This window comes from Harpegnathos saltator, unplaced genomic scaffold (genome assembly GCF_003227715.2).
Source record: "Harpegnathos saltator strain DR-91 unplaced genomic scaffold, Hsal_v8.6 scaffold288, whole genome shotgun sequence".
NCBI classification, from domain to species: domain Eukaryota; kingdom Metazoa; phylum Arthropoda; class Insecta; order Hymenoptera; family Formicidae; genus Harpegnathos; species Harpegnathos saltator.
In genome coordinates, this window is record NW_020230081.1 from 1 (window position 1) to 21,682 (window position 21,682).

Sequence of the window (21,682 nt, forward strand, 5' to 3'; positions counted from 1 at the left end):
AAAAGAGAGAGATGAACTTAATCTCTTCCGAGCGGAATGATTCCGCGCGCCGCGCCGGCTTGCGCCGCCGTGGCGCGCCGGTCATTACTGTCGGACGATGTACGAGCGCGAATGGACACACACGGTGGTGCGTATCGCTCGCTCTCTCTCTTTCTTTCTTTCTTTTTCTCTCTCCCTCCCTCTCTTTCTCTCGTACACGGGCGGTATACATGGCTAACGTGGTGTTGTTGCATCCCGCGTGTATGCGCGCCGTCGTTGTCCATACGTATCGCAAACGAGGCAGCCGCGCGTTCGCTCCTTCTCTCTTTCTCTCTCTCTCTCTCTCTCTCTCTCTCTCCCCCTCTCAGAGGGGCCTTATAGCGGGGCCCCTTCTCAAGCTCGTCCGGCAACTCCTCACGATTGAGTCATCCGGCACGAGAAAAGGACCACCTGGCGAGGAGAGCCGATGCATCTAACGATACGCCGCACGGCGGGCTTCGGGGCCCTCGTGGCTTCTCCCCCCGCGAGCCTTTCCCCTCTCGACGCGGCCGCCCCGCTACCTCCTCCTTCGGCGGACCGGGCCCGTTCTCCACCCTGAGACTCTCTCGTTCTCTTTTTCTCACTCGTTCGCTCGCTCGTTGCCGCTTACCCTCGGGCGTGCAGGACACACGCGGCCGCTCCTTCGTCTTCGGAGGACCCGACAGAGGAGAGAGAGAGAGAGAGAGAGAGAGAGAGAGAGAGAGAGAGAGAGAGAGAGAGAGAGAGAGACGCGCGTTTCGGTAATTGCACGCGTTTCGCCGCTTCTTATCCCTCTGTGAGCTGCGCGGCCTTTTTGCGGAAGATCCCGCGGACTTGGAGCGGTGGCTCTTTCAAGAAGTCACTGCTCCTTCGGCTGCTCGTACGAAGCGCCGAAAGCCGCTCCCTCGCCGCCGTTTCCCGCTTTATGTTTCGCGTCCAGGTAATGACAGGCGCGCACGCACGCACGCACGCGTGTTGCGTGCGTGCGCGCCCGCTTTGAAGCCCCACCGATCTTCTTAATGTCACCACGCAACGACCGGGCGGGCCCCGCGAGCAGCAGAGGTCGTTGACTCGGCCCGCGCGATCGGGAATCGAGATTAGATTCGGCGCGACTGTTCCGGATGTTTGGGAGCGCCCCGCGCGATACGACGCAGGACGACGGATCGTCCACCGTCGGCGAGTACGCGAGAGAGAGAGAGAGGGAGAGGGGGGGCGTTCTTCGCGCTACGCTGCATTCCGTCACACAGAAAAAGACAGAGAGAGAGAGAGGGGGGGGAGGGAGAGAAGCTCTCGTCCTTCGGAATTCGTCCAGAGCCCATCCGCGGGGAGATTAGAGGCGTGTCCTTGGCGACGCTCTCGTTAACGCGCGCCACTAATTGGAATGCCGTCGCGCAATAAAGAAAGCAGAGAAAATTATTCCCGCGCCCGGTTGAGGAGCGCGCGCACGGGCTGCCCTCCGGGAGAGATTTCGCTTTCTCCCTTCCGCGGAGGAGAGGAACGATCGGGCGGGACGGGATTACATTACGCGAGCACGGCTCGCTTCGGATTTTTTTCGCGGCGGATCTCTCTCTCCCTCTCCCTCTCTCCCTCTCTCTCTCTCTCTCTCTCTCTCTCTCGACGATTCCCCCTCCGCGAAAATCCCCGCTTCTCGCGACTCGTGGGAAGCGCGCGAGCGCTCCGGGACACCCTGTATATCGTGTGCGAACAAGCCGCCGCCGCGGGGCAGTATCGCGAGGAGAGCGTGTGACTTTTTGCCAAAGAAGCCTCGCAGATTGCACACCTGTGCGTGGCCGAGCCGCAGGAGAGACCTCACCTATCGAGCAACTGGTCTCCCCATTGACTTTTTCTCCCTTCGCGCACCCATCGCCCCGCGCACGCCTCGGCACGCTTTCGTGTTCTCCTCCTCTCTCTCTCTCTCTCTCTCTCTCTTGTTCTTCCTTTTCCGCGCCTGCCCGCCACATCATCGTGCCACCCTCCGCGATTTCCACCGCCCCATTATGCGTAAGACGTAAAGCGCGCGCGTTCCCCCCCTGCCTCCCCCCATATCCCCTCGTCATCGAGTCGAAGCTCTCGCGCTCTTCTAATGCCCGTTCCTACCAACAGCCGATTAAACCTGAGTCCTTCGTCCGGATGGAGTTTGAATTCTGGCTCGGGGGAGGGAGAGATCGTGACTCTTGGTTTAATCCCACGTTACTCGGAACGAGCGTAAAAATGTTCGCCGGGGTGTGATCGGTATCATTCGCCGCCGGCTCGAAAGTGTAACGTAATACCCGGCAAAGGGCGTTCTCTGCCGTGCCGGCGCGAAATCCGTCGTAATAATACCCGAAGCTTCGACACTTGGATCTTGAAGTCTCGATGAAGTCGCGCGATCCGCTCGGTAGCGGAAAGATATCGCCGGGCGCCGAGTGTATTCCACAGGATACTCCGAATCCGATCGCAGCGAATCGAAAGATCAAAGGTTGCGCTCGCTCGGCTTCAGCGATCGACACTGATTCATCCCCGGTGTGAGAATAAAGAGGGAAACGGAGGAAAAGTGCGGCCGACGAGCGGCGACTCAGAGGAGCCACCGCGATGAGAACTCGCATCGAGAGAGAGAGAGAGAGAGAGAGAGAGAGAGAGAGAGAGAGAGAGAGAGAGAGAGACGACTCCCGCTGTCGCTCGAGCCCCTCGCTTTATTAACCGGTGACCGATTCCAGTCTGTAAATTACGACGAGCTCCGGGCTATCGTTGCGACGCGTTATCATCCGGCGATACCTTCATAACCGGGCGCGCGCGCGCGCTACATCGCCGGTTAAAAAGCGCCATTACTTACACGTCGGGACGACGGAGTCTTACGGAGCGACCGGCCGGTTCTCTCGCGCCGCGCCGGTGCGAAATATAATGTAATCTGCCTGTAAGTAAGTCGAATGTTTCGCCTCGTGAGATCGTGCTCGCCCGGGACCCCGTGCGTTTACCGTTTCCTTCTTTTTTCTCCTCTTTTCTCTCTCTCTCTCTCTCTCTCTCTCTCTGTCGCTCGAGCGAACGAACGCTCCTTTTTCTTTTTACATAAGCCGGCTCAATTACGACTCGGTCGTGTCAGAGGCGAGCGACGCCTCGTCTCGCCTCACCTCGTCTCGCCTCGCCTCGCCTTCGCCTTGGCTCGCCTCGCGGCGCGCATATATCGGTGTACTTTATGCCTCTGTGTGGTCTGGTTGTCAATGCATCGCGAAATTTAAGATAAGATCGCGCGGGCTTAAATCCGGTCGACACGGCCGGCCGCGCCATTACCGGAATCGGGGCCAAGCCGAAAGTTAAGTCCCTCGCGTTCCCGAACTCTAAAATGTACCGGTGCAACTGCCTCTAATTTATGGCGCCTTTACGCGTCCCGGTCCTCCCAGATTTTCTCACACGTGTAAATCCCACTCGGTTTCCCAGCGCCGCCGCTGGCGGAGGAGGCGAGACGAGCCGCGGCCACTGCGTCGTCTCTCTCTCTCTCTCTCTCTCTCTTTTCCCCTTCTCGACGCGCGGAGGAGGAAACTCGACGGAGAATACGGTCTTTACTCGGACCAATTTCACTCACGACGGCTTCATCAACGGCTGCGTTTCCACGCTGCGGTTTTCATCTACGGCGGGAGCAGCCGAAGAATTCGCGCGCGCGAATCGACACGCTTTCGTCGAACCGTCCAATCGAACGTTGAATTACGATTTCTCTCTCTCTCTCTCTCTCTCTCTCTCTCTCTCTCTCTCTCTCTCTCTCTCTCTCTCTCCGCCGGGCAGGCCAAGTGTGAAAAATTATCTCGTGTGGTGTTCACTCGTCTGTTCGGACCGGTTGTTCCAACTTCTTGGTGAGTTAACTGATAGTTAAGTCATATGTTTATCTTTGTTTTTCCTTCAATTTAAACGGAGACAGATGTATGATTTAACCATCAGTTAACTTACTAACCTCGAGAGACCAGGAGGAACCGCACGCGTCTCCGATCGTTCGTTCGAGCGACGCATGGCTTTCTTCGTCGGCCGAGCTTCATCGAATGTGTCGATCAAACGGCATTTTTTCGTCGGTTGGACTATTCTCAAGCATATCGCTCGCCAGCTTGATTTTGCCCACGCGGAATACGACAATTTGCTCTCTCTCTCTCTCTCTCTTTCTCTCTCTCTCTCTCTCTCTCTCTCTCTCTTTCTCTCTCTCTCTCTCTCTCTCCCCCCCCTTTCTCCGGACTTGGTGCGCAACATTATTCCGAGATGTGTGACGATGCTAATTAGGTGCGAGCGAGCGCAGCGCTTGGACGAAAGATGAGTCAGCGTGTGCGACGAAGGGCAGTCTTTTGCTCATTGTAGCACGACGTATGACGATAAACTCGCTCGAGAATCGGTCCGATGGAAAAAAGGAGGGGGGGAAAAAAGAACTGACTTTGCGCGCGAGTACGTGTACTTTGACGTACGGTTAAATGGATCGATCACGCTGGCGAAACTTCCAAGATGAAAGACCACACAGATAGCAGCCGCGAGACGTAATTGGATCGATTAAATGCCCGACAATCTCGGATTGTCGGTCGGTTAGTTAAACATTTTCTTTTTCTCCGCTACGCCAACACCGCTGCGGGGGAGCGACGGCGGTTTTCCATGCCCAACGAAATCAATTAAATCGCAACGAGGAGGAGCCAGAGGGAAAGAAAGAGAAAAAGAAAGAATGAGAGAGAGAGAGAGAGAGAGAGAGAGAGAGCGAGAGAGCGAGAGCGATCCTCCGGTGCTCTCTTTGGGACAAAGCCGCCGATCGCGATTCACACCGGACACGTCCGTTCCGAGAAAGTCGATCTCCGCAGAGAAACGAGACAGATCTCGGAACGTGTCCAGTCTGTCGCGGGTGCTCGCCTTTGGGAATCCTTACAGAGAGGGGGGCGAGAGAGAGAGAGAGAGGGGGGGGGAGGGGGGAGAGTCTTAACGATCTCGGGATCCGGGCGACTTTGGGGGCAAATTATCGGCCTGCGGCCAATTACCAGGTGGAGGCGCCGATATACAGAGGAGAGCGGTTGCGAGAGAGTTCCGAGAATCGTCCGCGGCTAAAAATAAGATCCCACCCGGGAGCGGTGATTATGTTCCGAAAAAAGAAGAACCAGGCGAAACGCTCTCCTCGTGTGCAGGTGGCGGTGGGATGGGCGAGGGATAGGATGATGATACGGACGAAGGCAGAGAGAGAGAGAGAGAGAGAGAGAGACGAGGAGGAGGGGGGAGAGCGAGAGCGAGAGAGGGGCGGGGGGGAGAGGGCGAGAAGAAAGAGAGCGAGAAAGGAAGGCCCCCGCTCGTGGTGGATCGTGCGCTGAGGCCCCCGTTAATGAAGTTGTCGGTTGAGGACGTTTACAGGTGGGGCCTACCTGCGTGTGGTCCATTCACAGCGACTGCTGCAGGACTGGTTAAGAGTTGCTTTACATCTCTACCCGTGTGCAGGTCGGGCCGGCCGCGGCAGAAAGCCCGTGAGGAAGAACGCGAGTGAGAGGGCCGGGGCGGGGCGGGGCGGGGCGGGGCGGGGTGAGACGGGGAAGGGAGAAGGTGACGGGGTATATTGGTATATCCAAACGTATGTCCGTCGTTACGTACACAACGAGCGATTCTCGCGCTCTCCCGCGCGGTCCCGCCGACGACGACGTGCGCAAACTCGAGTTCCCGGTTTCTCTCTCTCTCTCTCTCTCTCTCTCTCTCTCTCGGCCGCGGGTCATATTTTTCTCCGAAGTTTTGCCTCTCCCCCCCCCCCCCCGTCGCGTCCGGGGCCGTTCCGCAGGACTTGGTCGTCGCGCGTCGCCCGGCCGAGAGTGCGTGGACCGGCCCGATTGAGAGGAATAGAGAATTGGGACGAGCGGGAGGGGGGAGGGGGAGGAATAAAAGAGAGGAAACAGCTCTTTTCTCTCAAGCGAGAGAGAAGAGAGGTGCTGCTTGCGTGTGAAAGTAGCGTGTAGACGAAGAAGCGAATCGACGAATTTGCCGAGGCTGTCCGTTATCCCCGCGGCTGATGTAACGCGCTATTGACCGGCGAGATTATGGCGTGTTTCGAACGCGTGTGATAAATAATCGATTGCAAAAACGGCAAAAAGTAACGGGACTGGAAAACGGGACATGGAAGTGTTCCTCAGCGATTCCGCGATAAGCCCCGCAGGAGAGAGATGTGGAGCGGCTAAGAGCAAGAGCCCCGCGTGTTTACCTCGCGAGTGCGCGCATTTAGGGGCCGAGACAAACCCCCCCTCGCGAGAAACAAAGAAATTGCTCGAATTCGTCTCGGAATCGGCTGTAACTTTCGGCACTCGGCGCGCGCGCGCGCGCGCGCGAGAGAGAGAGAGAGAGAGGGGGAGACACTTCCATGTTCGCAAGAACGAGAAGCGAGACCGAGTCGAGAGAGAACATACATCGAGGGCATAAGTCGCAATCGAATAGTCGGAAAGACGAAGGTGAAACGATTCACAGTCACTTTTAGAATCTCCCCATAAACGAGGAAAGCCGGGAAATCCCACGATGAAGGACGACGCTCGCTTCGCGTTTTTATCGCGTCCGTTTTAGAAGCCGACGGAGAGTCTGAAGAGAGGAAGAGACAGAGAGAGAGAGAGAGAGAGAGAGAGAGAGAGAGAGAGAGAGAGAGAGAAACGGACTCTTCAGCCGCGAGAGCAAGGAAAGGAGAGAATTACCCCGCTTTAACGCACGGTCTGTGTTCTTTTCTTTCGCAGATGATGCATCGCCAGCAAAACACTCAGTCGTCGTCGTCCAACGAGTTCGCCATGTACCCGTCGGCCGCCTACCACTCCTCGCACTCGACGCTACCGTCGTCGACGTCGCTGTCGGCGTCGTCCTCGTCGTCACCGGCGTCGCCGTCGTCCTTGCCGTTGCCGTCGAGACCGCTCTCGGCGTCGTCGTCTCCGATCCTGCTGTCTGTCCTCACGTGGTCGCTTGCACTGCTGCTGATCTCGTCCTGCATCAATCTGACGGACGCGCGCACCCTCAACGGCCATCCCCTGAGCAAAAGGTCCTTCTTCGATATCCAATGCAAGGGCGTGTACGACAAGAGCATCTTCGCCCGCCTGGACCGCATCTGCGAAGACTGCTACAACCTCTTCCGGGAGCCGCAGTTGCACATGCTTTGCAAGTAATTGTCAAGCGATCAAGTCAGCTCCTCCGGGTATCAAATGCGAAAGCCGGTGTTGCGCGCGCGGAGAGAAGTCGCTCGCCTCCGCGGAGAGGAGAGGAGAGGAGAGCCAGCCAGCCAGCCGGAGCTTGAGCGCTGCCGCTTTTCCCGAAACGCGTCCCGTAATTTGCCGTTTTCCGATCGAGGATCGAGCGCGCCTCTGCTCGGATAATTCTCCCTTCCCGCGACAACAACGTCGACGATGACGCAACCGCACGCGGCGTCATCATCGGCGGGGTTAACTTGATATTTTTAACGATGCTCATCCTCGAGCGAGCAAAACCGGCCACGCGGGCGAGAACGGTCTTTCCCGCGAAAGACCCGCTAAAAATCGGCCGTTCAAACGTTCCGCGCTGTCAGGGTCAAGGTGGCGCCAGCGATCGGCAACCTTCGACGTGGACTTGTCCGCTTAGCGTGTCTATCTTTCATTTCGCTGTGAAACCCGAGCGGGAATTATCGAGCGCCTCGTCTTCTCGGCCGAGACCAAGAGAAAAGGAATCGAGTTTACGGGATACGCGTGCGGGAGCGCCTCGCCAGCCGGGAAACCCGCGGAGGCGAAGGCGACAGCGCGCGGAGAGGAAAGTCGCGGGCGACTTCCGCCGCGTGATTTCTACATTCAAAAATGCCGGCGGCGGCGGCTGACTCGGCGAACAACGGCCAAGGTGGACAGATACGTACCTTTGTAGGCGCGCGCACACGTGCTCCGGTCTCGGTGCCACCGTGTACACCGTGCGAATACCCCGAGTCCGCCGCGCGTCGGCACGTGTATCGAAATGGAATGAGATTTCTCTTCTATTTATAGCTCGCGCGAGCGAATGCCAACGCACATCCGCCGCTACCTGCCGTTTGTGCCGCGCCGCGCTCGGCCGCTTAACGGCCGTCTCGAAAGAGCTATTGTACCGGCAAACGGGTTCAACGCGAGCAGGGGAAGGGGGATTGACGTCCAGCTCGAGAAAGAGAGAGAGAGAGAGAGTCTGCGGTTGAGCTTGGAATTTCGAGAAAAATTCATCCGCGCGTTTTCGTGTGGAAAATTCGCGACGGGGATGGCGGCTGAGTCGATAGTCGAGAGCGGAGCGTTCGAAATTTGTCACACGTAATACGTTTCCTCGCTGAACGCAGATGTCAGCAGCATTTGTACATTCGTTGTTAATCACTGTACATTCGTCTACTTGGTTTCTGAGTAATTTTCGCCGTCGGATCTCTCTCGAGTGTCGGCTTGGCGCAGAGGCCAGCTGGTGTTTCTCTCGAGTCGATGAGAGAGCGCGCTGCGGATATTTCAAAATGACGGGCGGCGTTAATCGGTTAGGTTTTGTCTACTTCCGAAAAGGAAAGGATATGATCGCGTTGCTTTCGGTGTTACCGCGAAAGTGAGTATGAACGCAGGGTCTCTCTCTCTCTCTCTCTCTCTCTCTCTCTCTCTCTCTCTCTCTCTCTCTCCCTCTCCCTCTCTCGACTCAACACTCAGCCTGCCCGCGAGAGCAGCAAAGAAGGAATTCCTCGAATCTCACGGTCGCAATCTAATCACAATACGATACGATTGTAAGGAGTAGATTTGTCGCGTGAGAGAGGGAGAGAGAGAGAGAGAGACGAGAGCGCTCTCGCGCGATCGTTTTCACAGCGCATCCTTCGGGACTTCCAGGCCACCGGCGGAGCGAATGGCGTTGACTCACGATTCACCGTGTCGTTGTCTTGTTTTCGAAATGTTTGCAGGAAGAATTGTTTCACGACGGACTACTTTAAAGGATGCTTAGACGTGCTGCTGCTGTCGGACGAGGTGGAGAAAATCCAAATGTGGATCAAACAACTCCACGGAGCTGACCCTGGGGTTTAGGTAGCTTGTTTTCTTTTTGGTTTATGATTTCTCATTATGCGCCCCCTTTCTTTTCTCCGCTTTTCGTCTATTCTACTAACTACTCTAACTTAACCGCGTCCGCTTACTCTCCAATTATCCTTCCTCGCCTAGTCTCCGTACGTTTGAGGACTTCAACATCAATGTTTCGAAATGACGTAGACGCCCGCGAGATCGTGTACTCACCAAGAGAGGTCAGAGTTTCGGGGAGGGCGGAGGGGAAATTTCAGCGGGGTTTTAATCGTACGTTAACGGCACGTGTGTGTATGTGTGTATATGTGTGCGTGCGTGTGTGTGTATGTGTGTGTGTGTATGCGCGTCTTAAGATTGATTGTTGTACGGCGGTGTTTAGGTGAAAAATAGCTCTGTGCGAACGCTTCGGACAAGATCGGCAGGGGAACTAGTAACTTCTTGCCTCCTCGCTTGGCGATATTTTAAGCGCGAATGTTTAATCGAGCCAGCAGCATATGATTATCGGACGCAACTCGCGAAGCACACGTCCGTGCGAAATCACGGGGGGGGCCGACAGGGATCTCCGCTTGTACCTTGTCTTCATTTCGCCCTCTGTCACTTTCAATTACGTTTACGTTGCACTTGGACTTGCCACCACTTGGACGAATGTAACCGCGCGTATTATAGATCTCTCACCGCATCGACCTAATGAGTACGAGAGATTAGGTAATTCTGCGCATGCTTCTGCCAGCGAGCGATGCTGCAAATGTAGACAGAGCGCGAACAGTGCGCGGAATCGTCGAGTCGAGTCGCGAGAGAAACGAGCGAGAGAAGAAGCTCGCCGCTTGCGGAAGCGTGTCCGAACGCGCGCGCGTTGCCGCGAGAGAAGCGACGAGTGCTCGAACGTTAACAATACTCGCCGGGGAAAAATGCAGCATTGCTCTGGCCACAAAGTCCGCATTTTCACCTCACACACGGTTCGCTCGACCGCGACGGTTTTTTCTCAGAGCGTTTTTCTCTTTTTTTCCTTTTTCTCTTTCTCACACAAACCGCCCCCCCCCCCTCCCCCACCCATGACACACAGACGACATGACACACGAAGCGATTTTTGAGACGATTTTTTGGCCGATGTCTTTTGCAGCGCTGTTTCCTTCGCACGACGGCGAACGATGCAGAAGAGAGGAGGGGGCAGATTCTGTAGGAGAATCTTTTTTCAGGTGGCGCGACGCCTGTGATTTTGCGATTTTTCCATGTTTTTGCGACTTGTCGCATTTTTGAGCATTTTGCCTCCAAACAAGCGGGACGTGTTCCGCCGCGCTCTGCACACACGACACGTGGGTTTTTGCTGTTTTACGATGTGGTCGAGATCTCTCCACACTTATCCCCCCCCCCATCTAGCGTGTACTAACAACTTACTGGTGGATTCGCAGGCCCGTTCGTTCCTCTTGCTCAAACTTATTCAAACGAGTCGCGTAACATCGTTGTTTTGTTACGCGTAAAATTGTCAGGCGCTCAAGTTTACGAATGATCAGAGCTCTAAAGTTAGTAGTACCCCCCGGGTGAGATCTCCGGGCGGCAACGGGAACCGGGGCCGTTTCGGGGTTGACCGTTCAAGTATATTTCAAAGCGAAGAAATCCTAGCCGGTGTTGGCGCGGGCGCAGTTGCTCGAAATTGACGAGAGGTCACGGCTCCGTCGCGTTCAACTTGCAGCTTGCGCCGGCGATAGGAGCGTTGCTTGTCCATTCGCGAGAAATCGAAACTCGAGCCCGGCCACTTGTAAAGCCATCGGGGAACGCAGGGCCGAGCGGGTCTGGCGAATACGCATGCGAAACCACCGGCACCGAGTGTCAGTGGCCGTTGCTGCCACTTGCGTAGTAAAGTAACCGTCTGACCAGTCGATCTTTCTGTTCTCGATCTGCTCCCGCGCCACAGGGCAAACTGCTTCAGTACAGAATACTTCGATGGCTGCCTGGAAGCGCTGATGCTTGCTGAAGAGAAAAAGGAGCTCCTGGAGATGGTCGAATTCCTAGGTCGCAAGTAAACGGGATACAAGTCGGAGCAACGATGCGCCGCATCGCGATGGGGAGAGACACCAGCAAATACACACGCACACACACACACACACACGCACACGATATACACATATGCGAAGAGGCCGAAGAGGAGGTCTACGGAGAAGAACGACGCCGGTCTCCTCGAAGAGAGGACAACCATCCTCAGGACCGTCGACGCACAATAATGACCGACGATGCCGCCGTCGAATCGACCATCAGCCGGCGAGGCGGCGACGAGGTGTGTCACTTGCGACGTCGTTCATCGCGTGGTCATGGGGAAGTCGAGAAGCAGAAGACCGAAGAGGAGCGCGCGCGCGCATGTTCGCGAAACGTACGCTTTGTCCGTCGCGTGGTCTGAGCGCCGATTCGAGATCGACACGATCTCATTAGTGTCTGATTAGATTATCGCTGGTGTCGGCAGGGTGTATATCTCGCGAACGTCCCTGGTGCCGACACCGACAGGTATTGGCGGTGCGCGATGAGCGTATGCGGAGGACGGAAGAATTTTTTGGACAGAGATGCGGAAAAGGGGCGGGAGGGGGAGGTAGGAATGAGAGAACTAAAGAGAAAGAGAGAGGGAGACGCCGGTCTTTCGCGGTGAACCGCGTCGTTATCTGACACGCACGGTGAAGAAGGAAGCGCGAAACAATAGCGCACTAAATAACGAGACACGCAAGCAAGACGGTACGGATCGAGCCATACGCATGACACACACACACACACACACACACACACAGACACAGACACATGCATACACAGCAAAAATCCATACGAATTCTAGTCGATAAAATATCCGCGCTCTTGCGCGCTACGCCACGTTTTTATTCGATTAATCATTATTATAATTATTAACGTTAAACGTCGTCACTCATCACTATGTATAATAGTAATGATAATCTATATTATTATTATTATTATTAATATTATTATTATTCGATTACTATATATATATATAGATATATATTATGTCACGGTTATTTTTTATCATCGCTGTTCTCATCTGTTCATTATTCAGTTGACGACACGAGCCCTTGGTCGTTCATCGGGTCGATGCACACGCGGCGCGATGGACGAGCGAGGGCACTGATCGCCCGCGAAATTGTGCAAAGCCTTTCACTATACATCACGTCGCGTAACGTCGCGAGGAAAGAAACTGCGAGGTAACGAACGGCGTACTCGTGAATCCCGACGGACATTCGAGAGATGAGAGAGATCTCCCTTTTCTTCCGGTTCTGAATGTTTCTCTCGAGCGATACACCATGGAGATGTTGGGTCGAGGAGGATCCATCCGTCACTCGAGAACCGACCGCACACACACATTATAATATATAATAATAATAATAATTATTATTATATATATATATATTAATATTATTATTCTCATAGCAGAATTATTGTTGTTATCATTGCGACATATAGCGACGTCTCCGCCCGGGTGAACGCACCGCGCGCTGGAAGAGACACGCTCTGGCGACGCGGACGATACGCACGACGTTCAATTGTGAGAATCGAATATATTATAGTAATAATGCGGCATACGCGTGAACATTGTCGAAAGCTCTTTGTCGAGGAAACAGAGAGAGAGAGAGAGAGAGAGAGAGAGAGAGCGAGAGCGAGCGAGCGAGAAAGAGAGAGAGAGAGAGGGAGAGAGGATCTTGCTGTAATTTATTTGCCGGACACGTCCGCGTTTCGCACGCGTGTATTTTCCCTCCGTGCGGCCGGCAGCTCGCTCGAACGGAGTCGATCGTTGATATAAAGACGCGTAGTATTTATTTATTTTTTCACGTTCTTAAGTTATAAGCGACATATATAGCGAAGCAAAGTATTAGCGCGCGTACCTAACCGAGAGAGGGAGAGAGGAAGAGAGAGAGAGAGAAAGAGCGCGAGCGAGCGAATGAATGAATGTGAGAGAGAGAAAGAGAGAGAGAGAGAGAGAGAGAGAGAGAAAGAGTAGTGTTTGCGAACGCAGGGGGGCGCGCGAGTCCTCAAAGCCGTCCAATTGGATGATTGCCTGTTGTACAATGCGCGAAACAACCCCGGGCAGAGTCCCCGGGGCCCGAGGGACCAGGGACTCGTCTTCGACTCGGCGAAACGAGGACGAGACGAGTATAGGAGAATAGTATACGGAGAAAATCAATCGCGCCTACATCCCCCTTCGAGTGAACCGTCGGCATGAACCAAATTCCCGAGCTGTTTGTCATAATCGGCGATGACAAAGCAATTCCATGGTTAAAGTGTTCCGGTCGGTCCCACACGATCAAAGCTACTCTCGGCTTTTGATTCGTGGTCGAACTTGATCACTTGCTCGATATATTAATCTCCCTGTTAACGTTTATATAAAGCTGACTATTCGATTCTTCTTGTTTCGCCTGGACGTTGAATTGAGTACACGCAAGAGTCGAATTCACGCTGACGATACGGACTTTGATACGTGTCTTTTTATCACTTCACCGCTAACAAGAGGGAAAAGTTCGACTCGGACACCACCACGGACCGTTTATAAAGTTAATCAACATTGATGAGACTCTGGAACACGCTCGTTTCCACCAACGTCGATCGAACCTTGACTTGAACTTCAAACTCTATCCAGGTGAGGACTCAAGCTCAGCTTAACGTTCAGTCGATCTGGGTGGAAACGGCCGATAGCCGAGAGGGATGGATCCCACACATTTCCCACGTATACATTTGTTATGTTACGCGATGCAGAAGACGGTTTCGAAGACGCGCACCACGACGAGCCCCACCGTGCCGCGATAAACAACAAAACACCATCGCCACTACGACCGAGAGAATTTACCGAGCCATTCCAAAATCAGTATTGTTATCTCATTCCATCTCCGCGATTGTCCTCGAGCTTCAGGATCGGCTTCGGGAACTTGCGCAACCTTGCTCATAAAAACGGACTAAAAAAAAAAAAAAAGAAAAAGAGAGGTCGAATTCTAATTTATTTAGCATTTACACTTCGAGATTGCACGTCTCCCTTTTTTTATTTTCCTTCTTTTCTTCTCTTTTCGTTCCTTTTTCTCTTTTTGTTTTTCTTTTTATTCTAATCATTCGCATAGTCCTCGCGTCACTTGTTCATCAAAAGCGCAAAACGTCGTTGCGTCTGACTGCGACACAACACACTCCGAAGTCCTAACTTCTCGTTTACTCCGAAGCCAGCCCGGTACTCGAACTCGAGCTCACGCGCCCACCGACGTGGCCCGCGCGAATCGGCCTTTGTATCCGGAAAAAGAAGGATCAGTATTCTTATTTATGCTACGTGAAAAAGAAGCGAGAAAAGAAGAGAAAAGAAAAAAACATAGTCGCGAGAATAACGCGTCGAACGCACGGCGGAGATCTTGAACGCAAAAGTCGGCAACTCTATCGCTAGAAACTCCTACGTCTTATTACAAACAGTTATCGCAGAAAGATCTGAAGAATTATCGCATGAAACTCGTCTCGAACTTGTAACAACATGTGTATAAATAGACATGTAATATTATAACTATATCGATATATATATACATATATCTACGTATATATATTACTTTAAAAAAACTTGAAAAAAATATAACGCCTCGCACAAGATTATGTTATTCTCTGTGTATTTTCAGGCACACGCTTCTGTCGCATTCCGACGGATATTCGCGCGTCTTCCTCCTCCACGTTCCTCCTCCCCCCCCCCTCTCCGTCTTTATAATCCGCGATGGCAAATGTTTGATCGTGTAAAGCCCGTGTCACACTACGGATTGAAGATTGAAATTTGACCAATCGGAATACAGCAAATTAAAACCGGAGTTTGTTGATTTGTCGAAATCTAATCTTCAATCCGCAATCCTTGATCTTCAATCCGTAGTGTGACACGGGCTTAAGTGCATGATACGTCACTTGTCATACGTTGGTCAAACACGTACAATAAACGGACGTCGAGATTGATTCCTGGTTTCGCGCGCGCGCGCGAATAAACAGCCGAGTCGAGAACATTTATAGCAGCGGCTTCTCGTACATTTCATGCGGGGAACCCCGTGATGTTCCTTACCGCCGTTCCGATCCATTTTCTCGCGTATTGTTGAGGAAGGAAAACATGAGGTTTCGATCTCTACGTTACATGCATCAGCATCAGCAAACCTTCCATTTTTATCATCCACTGTCACTTTTTCCCTTGCTCGCTCAATCCATCTCGGCTCTCAACTCCGTGTAAATACGGAATACTCGACTCACCGTTATGCCGCCGAAACGACGCCTTCGCCAGCAGAAGCTCCGTTGCCGCCTGTCGACGAGTCGTTATCTCTCGCTGCACTTTGGCCCTCGCCGATGACTCGGGGAATCTCGTCGAACGCGCGTCCCGCCGATTCGCAGAAGGATCGTCGGATGACGTCGCATTATCGATACGAACTTGGCGCCATCGTCCGCTGCTAACCTCTTCGGCGTCGGCCACGACGAGTCGCTCCGAACACGCCGCGAAGTGAAACGAAGCGAGCGCGTGTGCGAGCAATGGCGCGTTGACAATGCGTAATCGCCGGTCGAAATGAGTGCGCGGTAATTCTCGACTCGATTCGGCCGCAACAACCGCTCGCTAGCGCGACGCTACTTGCAACTTGCGAAAAACGTACGTAACGAAAGACCACTTGAAATGGCGTCACGTCTTTCGTACGTTCACGTGACACCAGAGATGGACGATGTTCAAGAAGATAATTCGCTCGGAAAACAACTAATTAGAGGTATCGATCTTTCGTATCATCGATAAATCGATTAATTCGAACCTTTTGGTAGTAGATTTTAATCTTTCCGGCTCATTAATTATAAGAGACTTATTAAAAAAGAGACGAGCTTTGTACTAAAAAATATAGTACCTTTTTCAACCAACGTGTTAATTAATGTAATTGCTGGAAAGTATTCAGTTGTGGCGCAAGTTGCGGCTAAATTTGATAGAGAGCGGTAAATTGTGCCTTAAATTTTAACTAAAACCGTCTTTTCAGCCGAGATTCGAATCACAATTTATCGGCCTTTATAATGTTTAGCCGAGTTTTTGTGAATTTCTAGAGTTGCATTCGCTAATACTCGTTGAATTACATAATACAAATGCATAATACAGCGCCAACCTCGAATTTCTTCCTTTACCGGAAGTGTCTCAAAATAATTGCTGTTCAGTTTTACAATAACTCTATTTTCTGTGGTGAAGAAAGAAGATCAAGAATGATCCCATCTTACGTAGTTCGACGAGTACTATCGAATGCAATTTTGAAAGTTACCCAAAAACGCCTGGTTTAGTCTCGAACTGATTTTATGAGGACTGATGATGAGTTATGGTTCGCATTTCGACTAAAATCAGTTTTCAGCTATGTAAAAGGAAATACTTCAATTATTTCTAGCTCTGATCTCATTATACAGTTATAGCAAAGCCGTGTCGAAAAAGGTGTTGCAGGAAAGAGATTAAAGGATGTTGCCACATTATTTGTGTGGCCGTCTAAAATTACAAGAGTAATTCATGAACTACGATAGAACACAGTTGGAGTGTTAGTGAAGCCTTTATTAAATTATGATACGAATTATCAACAAAGTGATAGCTATTTATAATTTCGAAACGACACAAATTATATTATACATTAGAGCAGCGCGCATTGTGCGGTGTGTGTGTGTGTGTGTGTGTGTGTGTGTATGTATGTGTGTGTGTGTGTGTGTGTGTGTAATATGATAAAGACTAAAAATATATTATGTATCAAAGCAATGTAAGTATCTATAGAAATTCTCTGCTTATTGATCTTGGTTTGAACACATCGATTTCGGCCGCCATATCTCGATCCCGTCCGTACCGGATATCGCAAGAACGCTATTCAAGTAGTCCATCTAGTAAAAAACAAACGGTACGAGAGAATATTTTTATTATTATTATTATTTATTTTATTATTATTATTCCAAAAACTGCACGTTCGTTTCCTTTCCATGTTTGCATAGAAATAAGGTTCCAGGATCAAACTGACATTTGTCGAGAACTAAAGAGAACTGGTTGTAAGAAATTTGATGAAAAATAATAAACTAACTTCTGAATTTCACCTTACAGGGAGATATACTCACACTGGCGACTTCTCCGAAGCGAAAAGTCAACGTAGCGAGACACTTCGGAGGATCCGTGGGGCTCGAAATTCTGACCGTTCCGTCGGTCGAACTCGTTATCAGACACCCGCGCGTCTGATGCACTCCTGTGATCCCTTTCTTGTGTCCGGTGACGTACGATTTGGCTATTGCAAAGTCTTTCTTCGGATTCAGCACGTGCAATTCCGCGGCGCTGTCGCCGACGTAAACCCAATCTCGGTGCATGCTCATGCACATGGGGAACGCGTTCTTCGAGATATTGACGCATCTGAGCATCTGCCTTGCTCTCTGATCCCAAATAGTGACTTTCTTGTCTTCGCTGGCGGACAAGATGTACGACGAATTCATGGCCAGCTTAATCACCGCCCTGGAATGCGGATGATACTCCACGATCGGCTTGTGTCCCGATCTCGAGTCGAACACGAACACGGTGCTGCTGTACGAACCGGCGGCAAAGACCTCCTGCTCTGCGCAAGATGATACACACAGCAGCGCATCCGAACCTCCCCTGAAAATTGTGCAAAGGATTATTTTCTAGGATTGGAGGTCTCACTCGCACTGTCTTTTCCAATAATAAAACTGCTTGTTGCATACGTCTCGTAAGTCTTGAGATGAACGAGGCCAGTGTTGGTGAGCAACCACGACTTGATAGTGTGGTCCCAACTGCAACTGTAAATGGTGTTGTCTATCGCCGTCAGGTCCCAGATCCATCCATTATGCGCTTGTTCTATGCAAGCAGCCTTCTCACTTTCGTACTCCTGCGTGGGAAGTTTCCAATAAACTAGGGAGCGATCCCTTGCACCGGATATACAGGTTGTTCCACCCTGCATATTGCGGAATGACATTATTGTTTCTATAAAAGTTTCTATAAAAGAAGCTAGATATTTGAACAATGTTTACTACCTACGTGCATCAACAACAGAGCATCTATAGTACTGTACTGTACATCTGTGAGCAACAGTTTTTCCATAGAATCTTGATGTCTCCATAATTTCATCTGTTTTTCGAGTGCAACGCATGCCAGTCTCCAAAACAAATTGTTGTCCTTTGCTGAAATTGCACAGAACCTTTTTCTTGAACAAGGCAAAGCAGAGAGAATATTCAGGATATATATATATATTTACAACTCAAATAAAATGCTCATGGAAGAGATTTGCTACGTTATGACTCTAATTAACTCTAAGTACTTTACCAGTTGTACAAGAGCACAGAATTAAGATTAAATATTTGATTGAGAGACAGTTATAAATATTACAAAGATTCAAGCTTATATTCAATTATTGCAATAATATAACAGAGCTGCTCAAACACATTCTGTATCTTACGATGTCTTTCCCAACGATATATATTTGCAGTACTAATTTCTTCTTGAATAAATATGAAATAATCGAGCAGAATCCCCCCCCCCCGTTGTTTTAACTTATTACATGGAAAGCAATTGTCTCAGCTTACATTGGCGTACGCAAAGTTTGAACAGCGCTGACGCAGAGGAGTAGTAGTAGTAGTAGTAGTAGTAGTAGTAGTAGTAGTAGTAGTAGTAGTAGTAGTAGTAGTAGTAGCAGTAGTAGTAGTAGTAGCAGTAGTAGTAGTAGTAGTAATAAGGCGGTGTTTGAGACTTATTTACAAAATGAGTGATCGCGTGCAAGGCGTGTAAGGTGCTATCAATTTGAGCTAACCGAGACGCAGGACCGGGTAGCTAGCATCCGTCCACATACGGTTAACTCGCGCCTTCCACAATGAGTCATCCCTTAAAATCAGGTAGAACTGTTTGCATACTGGGCTCAAAGTGTATGCTAAAGTCGACGCCTCTAAGAAGGAGCATATATGCAGGAATATCTGAAAGGCAGCGCGTGTAAATAAGTCACACACAGTAAACATAGGTTCACATACACACACGTATACACACATACACAAGTAAAATAAACACGAGAGACGTGAGGGGGCAAGAGGGAGGGAGGGAGGGAGAGAGAGAGAGAGAGAGAGAGAGAGAGAGAGAGAGAGAGAGAGAGAGAGAGAGAGAGAGAGAGAGAGAGAGAGAGAGAGAGAGAGAGAGAGAGAGAGAGAGGAGAGACAAAGAGAGACGATCACCGTTCACTGACACTTTAATTGCACCGACAAGCGACTAACGGGACGAAATGACAGCATCGACAAAAGGATGCACTTGGCGCGCGCGCCTGTGTGGTGTGTGTGTGTATGTGTGTGTGTGTGTGTGTGTGTATACGTGCGCGACAAAATAGGATCGTTGTTTCTCAAGGCAAACCTCGATCGGGAGATCCAACAGTGACACTCGTGCATCCGTTTTGCCGTCGCGCGCGCAGCTCGCGTTGTTCTTGTCGCACATTTTTCCTCGCACGGTGCACGATCGTCGAATCTGATAATTCTCATTCGATCTGCTCGAAGCTGACGCCGCAGGAACCGACGAAACGCAAGCCGCCGTGTGCTGCTGTACTAGCGCGCGTCACAACACCACGGATTTTATCCCGCGTCGCGATCGGGTCGTATTTATTAAACGGCGACGGGTATCACACACCGCCGAGCGCCTTATACAGTTCAGTCTGTCAGCAGAGACGCTTTTTCTCTCGTGCGTGCACGACAGCGATAGCGAGAAACCAGCGACGTACGCGCTGCATGTGCGTCCTGCCGCGGACACTTTGACAATTGTCAGGCCGGATAAGGTTAGGTAGGCGGATAAGCGAGCACCAAGACGAATCGGTAAATATTGATTTATTGACGTTGCTTGCTGAAATACAAGTAGAGATGTCTCCCAAAGGGAGTCGCGAGGAGACAAGCATACAGGCGTGCGAAACAATTCGCGTGTTTTAACCGAGACTAAACTGAGGGCCTACAGGCATCCCTCTTCCGTGGCAATTTGATACTTCATTGCGATCGCACTGCGAAGGCGCATGCGCGCGAAGAAGCGTAGCTCTCGGTGTGGCACCGCTTCGATTGTGAACTGTCACTTCGAGCGACTGGCAAAGTGTTTCGATGGTGGCGCTAAAGATGTTTTGACCTTCGCGGGAATATTTATGAAACTTGACACAGTGGATCGCCGGACTGCTGAAACGTTGCGCGTTGCGGCTGAGAATGGTTCCGACGGTGTAAATAAAATCCACAAGATTACGTAAACTATTTTATTCGAAAATAACAGTTGTTACGCTCTGGGTGTATTTGTTAAAATGATTTCAACGTTAAGCAATAATAATAAATATGCCAAGAATTTATTGCGCGATTTATATAAGTAATAAAAATATATCTACGTTAAAAATATACTTTTCTTCCCTCCTGACAGTTTACTCTATCTCACAATTAATTATATTAGAATATTTATGATACAATTGTACATATCCGCTTTTATTCATTAAGTAACAATATTCGTTTCTTCGTATAAACCTATATAAAAATTAGAAACATACTCATTAGAATATCTTTTTTCTTATCTGCCATTAGGTACCTACATACATACCTACAATTTCTAAATGCACATGTACATTGTAAAAGTGTGCGACATTTCTCGACTTGCTTAATCAGTTAAATTGCTGAAGTATCTCATCGCAATTACCAGGTATGTAAATATATGAAACCGGAATTTTTCTATAGAAAATACACGTTTATTGTATGAAAATGATAAACAATATTTTATTCGAAGTATTGCCCATCGCTAGCTATACATTTTTCCCACCTGTCTGACAATTTGTGGATGCCACGCCAAAAAAGACTGTTGCTCTTTTGAGGCAAACCAGTCATCGAGCCATTTTCGTACATTTTCGTAAGAAGTGAAGCGCTGCTCGGCAAGTGCGTGTCCCATCGATGCAAATAAGTAGTAATCGGAGCCAAGTCTGATGAGTAAGCCGCGTGCGAAAGTATTTCCCAACTAAACGCCTCAATCGTTTCCTTCACCAGTTTTGCTGTGTGTGATGGTGCATTATCATGAAGCAAAATCACTTTGTGTTGCCTTTTTTGATATTCTGGTCGTTTCTCACGGAAAGCTTGATTCAAATCGACCATTTGTTGTCGGTAGTGTTCGGTAATAACGGTTTCGCCAGGTTTTAGCAGCTCATAACAGATCACACCCTTCTGATCCCACCAAATACAGAGCATTGTCTTCCGTCCATAGCGATTTGGTCTTGCAGTCGATGTCGATGGTTCGCCTGGGCTTACCCGTGATCTTTTACGCTTAGGATTCTCAAAATATATCCACTTTCCATCGCCAGTCACAATTCGATGGAGAAATGACTTTCTTTTGTACCTGGCGAGCAGCATTTCGCAAGTGGTTTTTCGGTTTTCCTGCTGTCTTTCATTCAGTTCATGTGGAATCCATTTTCCCATCTTCTGGATCTTTCCCATGGCTTTCAAACGTAACGGAGACGGCTTCTCGCGTCACATCAAATTGATCCGCGAGTTGTTGTTGCGTTTGAGCGTCATCCTCATCCAACAATGCTTGCAATTCGCTGTCTTCAAACTTTTTCGGTGGTCTTCCACGTTCCTCGTTTCTCACGTCAAAATCGCCACGTTTGAATTGTTCAAACCACTCAAAGCACTGTGATTTACCAAGAGCGTGCTCACCGTAAGCTTCGACAAGCGTTCGATGCGATTCTGCAGCAGTTTCCTTCAAA

At 50.4% G+C, this 21,682-nt stretch overlaps 2 protein-coding genes across 3 annotated transcripts; one reads left to right on the plus strand and one right to left on the minus strand.

Moving 5' to 3' along the window:
• The first annotated feature begins 6,646 nt into the window (after positions 1-6,646).
• ITP (ion transport peptide) lies at positions 6,647-13,893 on the plus strand. Its single transcript, XM_025299663.1, has 2 exons — positions 6,647-7,099; positions 10,873-13,893. Exons 1-2 carry the CDS (start codon positions 6,684-6,686, stop codon positions 10,979-10,981), a joined length of 525 nt encoding a protein of 174 aa, XP_025155448.1. The 5' UTR covers positions 6,647-6,683; the 3' UTR covers positions 10,982-13,893.
• A 2,595-nt stretch (positions 13,894-16,488) lies between these two features.
• On the minus strand, positions 16,489-20,687 carry LOC105181973 (F-box/WD repeat-containing protein 9). 2 transcript variants are annotated; one of them, XM_011139073.2, is made up of 6 exons: positions 19,330-20,687; positions 18,746-18,905; positions 17,977-18,119; positions 17,664-17,893; positions 17,052-17,577; positions 16,489-16,823 (listed from the first exon to the last, which is right to left on the minus strand). In XM_011139073.2, exons 1-6 carry the CDS (start codon positions 19,408-19,410, stop codon positions 16,731-16,733), a joined length of 1,233 nt encoding a protein of 410 aa, XP_011137375.1. In that variant the 5' UTR covers positions 19,411-20,687; the 3' UTR covers positions 16,489-16,730. The 2 variants fall into 2 exon arrangements, with proteins under 2 accessions (XP_011137375.1, XP_025155452.1); XM_025299667.1 differs by lacking the exon at positions 19,330-20,687 and adding an exon at positions 19,169-19,239.
• Between the last annotated feature and the right edge of the window lie 995 nt (positions 20,688-21,682).